This window comes from Nestor notabilis, unplaced genomic scaffold, assembly GCF_000696875.1.
Source record: "Nestor notabilis isolate BGI_N333 unplaced genomic scaffold, ASM69687v1 scaffold18489, whole genome shotgun sequence".
Lineage (NCBI taxonomy): Eukaryota > Metazoa > Chordata > Aves > Psittaciformes > Psittacidae > Nestor > Nestor notabilis.
The window spans coordinates 1,770-2,814 of record NW_009945254.1 but is presented as its reverse complement, the minus strand read 5'-3'; the positions used below and the strand labels follow the sequence as shown (position 1 = coordinate 2,814).

The 1,045-nt window shown below is 58.5% G+C and overlaps 1 protein-coding gene across 1 annotated transcript in view; it reads right to left on the bottom strand.

Annotated features, from left to right (window-relative positions):
* Positions 1–710: 710 nt before the first annotated feature.
* Positions 711–1,045, bottom strand: part of LOC104412169 (scavenger receptor class F member 1-like) — a gene marked incomplete at its 5' end in the record, with an annotated part of 2,094 nt that continues 1,759 nt past the window's right edge. The window contains 1 exon segment of the mRNA XM_010022793.1: positions 711–1,042. Coding sequence (XP_010021095.1) covers positions 711–1,042 — 332 coding nt within the window.

Sequence of the window (1,045 nt, the reverse complement as noted above, 5' to 3'; positions counted from 1 at the left end):
TAGGAACGAAGGCAGCCAGAGCCACCCGCAGAAACCCCTCCAGACCCAGATACCCTTTGAGATAAGCAGCTAAAATCAGTTTTCTCTGAAGCTGCTTGTGACAGCCCATCACCTACCCCCATCCCCTCTCCACAACATAATCCCTTCCAGCAACAGAAGCAACTTTGCAGCAAGAGGCTCCAGGCACCTTTGTGGAGCTGGGACAGGGGAAGGTGAAAGCCAATGGAGTGAAACTGGGTTTTGCCTGCGTGTGACCCCCCAGCAGCCCCATTCATGATTACGAGGAAGATCCGTGTCCCCAAACCCAATGCTGACAGAGACCAGAAGGTGCCACCACTGTATCCAGAGCATTGCTGGGTTGTGGTGGGTCCAATATGGAGCGCAGAGGGCAGGGGGGAGCAGAAAACAGCCCTGAAGCACCACAGACCCATGGGACTACCACCACCGTGGCTCTCATCATCACTCACCATCACATCACCCACCATCACATCACCCTTCATACAACATACATCACCCATCATACATCATACATCACCCATCACACATCATACATCACCCATCAAGCATCCACCCCAGCAACAGGGAGAGGGGCTCAATGGGAGAGGGGCTCGATGCTTCTCCAGTTCAAGCTCCGAGGGGGACCTCAGCTCCCACACTGTGGCCAGAGGTGCCACCGGTGCTCCCGCTGCCCCAGCGCAGGCAGGGGTGCCTCAGGTGGCCGCAGGGGTGCTGGGGGGTGAATCAGTGCTGCTGCTCATCACGTTCTCATACTTTGGCTCTTCCTCTGGTGCAGCCGGTCCCTTTGCTTCGAGGCCGAGGACTAGCTCAGGGCTTTTACCCCTCTCTGTGGCACCCACAGCATCGTTGGCCGCATCCTGGCCCCCGGTGCCTTTTGGTGAAGGAGATGCAAGAAGGAAGGACTGTCTCTTCCCAGGGAGCTGCTGCTGCTTGCCCGGGTTTAGCTCAGCAGGAGCCCCGGGGATGCTCTCCCTCTGCTTGCAGCTACTCACCGAGTCTCTGCGCTGCGCCAGGGCCCGGCGGGGCG